Below are 1,474 nucleotides of genomic sequence, written 5' to 3' on the forward strand. Positions count from 1 at the left end.
TGACTCGTGTGATGTGAAAAAAGTGTTTTGTGAAATACATCTATTTTGGTACGGCTGAAAAAGCCACCTAATCCTAGCACAAAAAAACTTTGTAGCAAAAAAAATGTGAGTTTTTCCAAAATTGGTGTTTCCATGATGTAAATGTATTTTTGTAATTCTTTTATGGCCTATGAACACACAGAAGCACATCTCTGTAACCTTTTGCAACACCTTTGAGGAACTTGTTTTGCTTTCCAAAAAAATTTTTATAATTACAAGTTAATTTAGAATTTTTTCAGAAAGAAAATATATTTTCAATGGAATCAATGTCTGTGGGGCGTAGTTTAATAACTGGAGAGAGAAAATTCATCACAAAATCTCTGATTGGTGCATCTCTATTAATTTAGATGGATTGGAAAAATAAAATGTGTTCATGGTGGAAGAAATTCAAACACTAGGATGCATTCTTAAATAATAACCTCTTTTCAGACTCTCCTTAATGACAACATAATCCTGATACAGTGATCCCTCGTTTTTCGCGGGGGTTGCGTTCCAAAAATAACCCGCGATAAGTGAAATCCACAAAGTAGTTATCTTTAGTTTTTACAACTATTACACTGCATAATTAAATTCTCTACATTGAAACCAAAGAACAAAACCTGTTTTCAGGTCAGCGGATGTGCGTGTTCATCAACCGGGCCTTAATGTGATCCAAAGTCACGTCATTAAAGCGTCTCCTCCAACCTGCCCCGCGAGATTCACAGCTGTATCTACAGCAGAGCGATGGATCTCGTCAAGCGAGCCTCCGGTCGGGTTTTGCGCTGCCTCTGGCCACAGTTTTGTCCAGCAGGCATTCAAAGTTTTCAGCTTTCGTCTCCTGAATGACCAATCTGTATTATATTTAAATACCTTAACGTTATTGGCACACAGGTAGAGAAAGAGCTCGGAGACTGTTTAGCCAATCAAGACGCAGAACACAATGCACTATGAAAAAAACTGCACAAAAAAGAAAAAAAATTCCACAAAGCAGCGAGACCACAAAAGGTGAACCGCGTTATAGCGAGGGATCACTGTACTTATCAAGAAGAACTGGGAAATGCAGTTAAAATTATATGTGCAGGCACAGTAGATACATTTTCCCTGTATTCAATAAAAAGTGAAAACGTTGATATGAGGGGTTTTATAATTCAAAAGGAATATGTAGCCACACTAGCTGAGCAGTATTAGTGTGTTGTAGTGGGTCAATATATTTAAAGAGGCTTGATTTTTCTTGATGAGGAGGCCGATAACATGACATCCCATCAGTTCAGCCTCCATCACCAGAGGAAGCTGGTGCAGTGTTTCCAGAAAACACTGCAGTGTTTCTGGAAGGTTCTGTCAGCAACATGTTGGACTTGTTTGACAAGCATCAACAAAATAACTTCTGTTGAGAATGTTCTCCCTGCCATTCAGTCAGGTATTAGAATAGCGGTTCTCAATGTGGGCGGTACCGCCC

The 1,474-nt window shown here is 38.8% G+C and overlaps 1 protein-coding gene across 4 annotated transcripts in view; it reads right to left on the reverse strand.

Moving 5' to 3' along the window:
• Nucleotides 1–1,335: 1,335 nt before the first annotated feature.
• The window catches only part of ppp6r3 (protein phosphatase 6, regulatory subunit 3), a 27,001-nt gene continuing 26,862 nt past the window's right edge, over nucleotides 1,336–1,474 (reverse strand). For 2 of the 4 annotated variants that reach the window (XM_015018017.1, XM_015018018.1), the window contains one exon: nucleotides 1,336–1,444. In XM_015018017.1, the coding sequence (XP_014873503.1) occupies nucleotides 1,439–1,444 (6 nt within the window). In that variant the 3' untranslated portion in view covers nucleotides 1,336–1,438. The remainder of the gene's footprint in view (nucleotides 1,445–1,474) is intronic. The other 2 variants (XM_015018019.1, XM_015018016.1) reach the window with 1 other exon arrangement.

This window comes from Poecilia latipinna, unplaced genomic scaffold (assembly GCF_001443285.1).
Source record: "Poecilia latipinna isolate Pla-1442-1.1 unplaced genomic scaffold, P_latipinna-1.0 Scaffold2218, whole genome shotgun sequence".
NCBI lineage: Eukaryota > Metazoa > Chordata > Actinopteri > Cyprinodontiformes > Poeciliidae > Poecilia > Poecilia latipinna.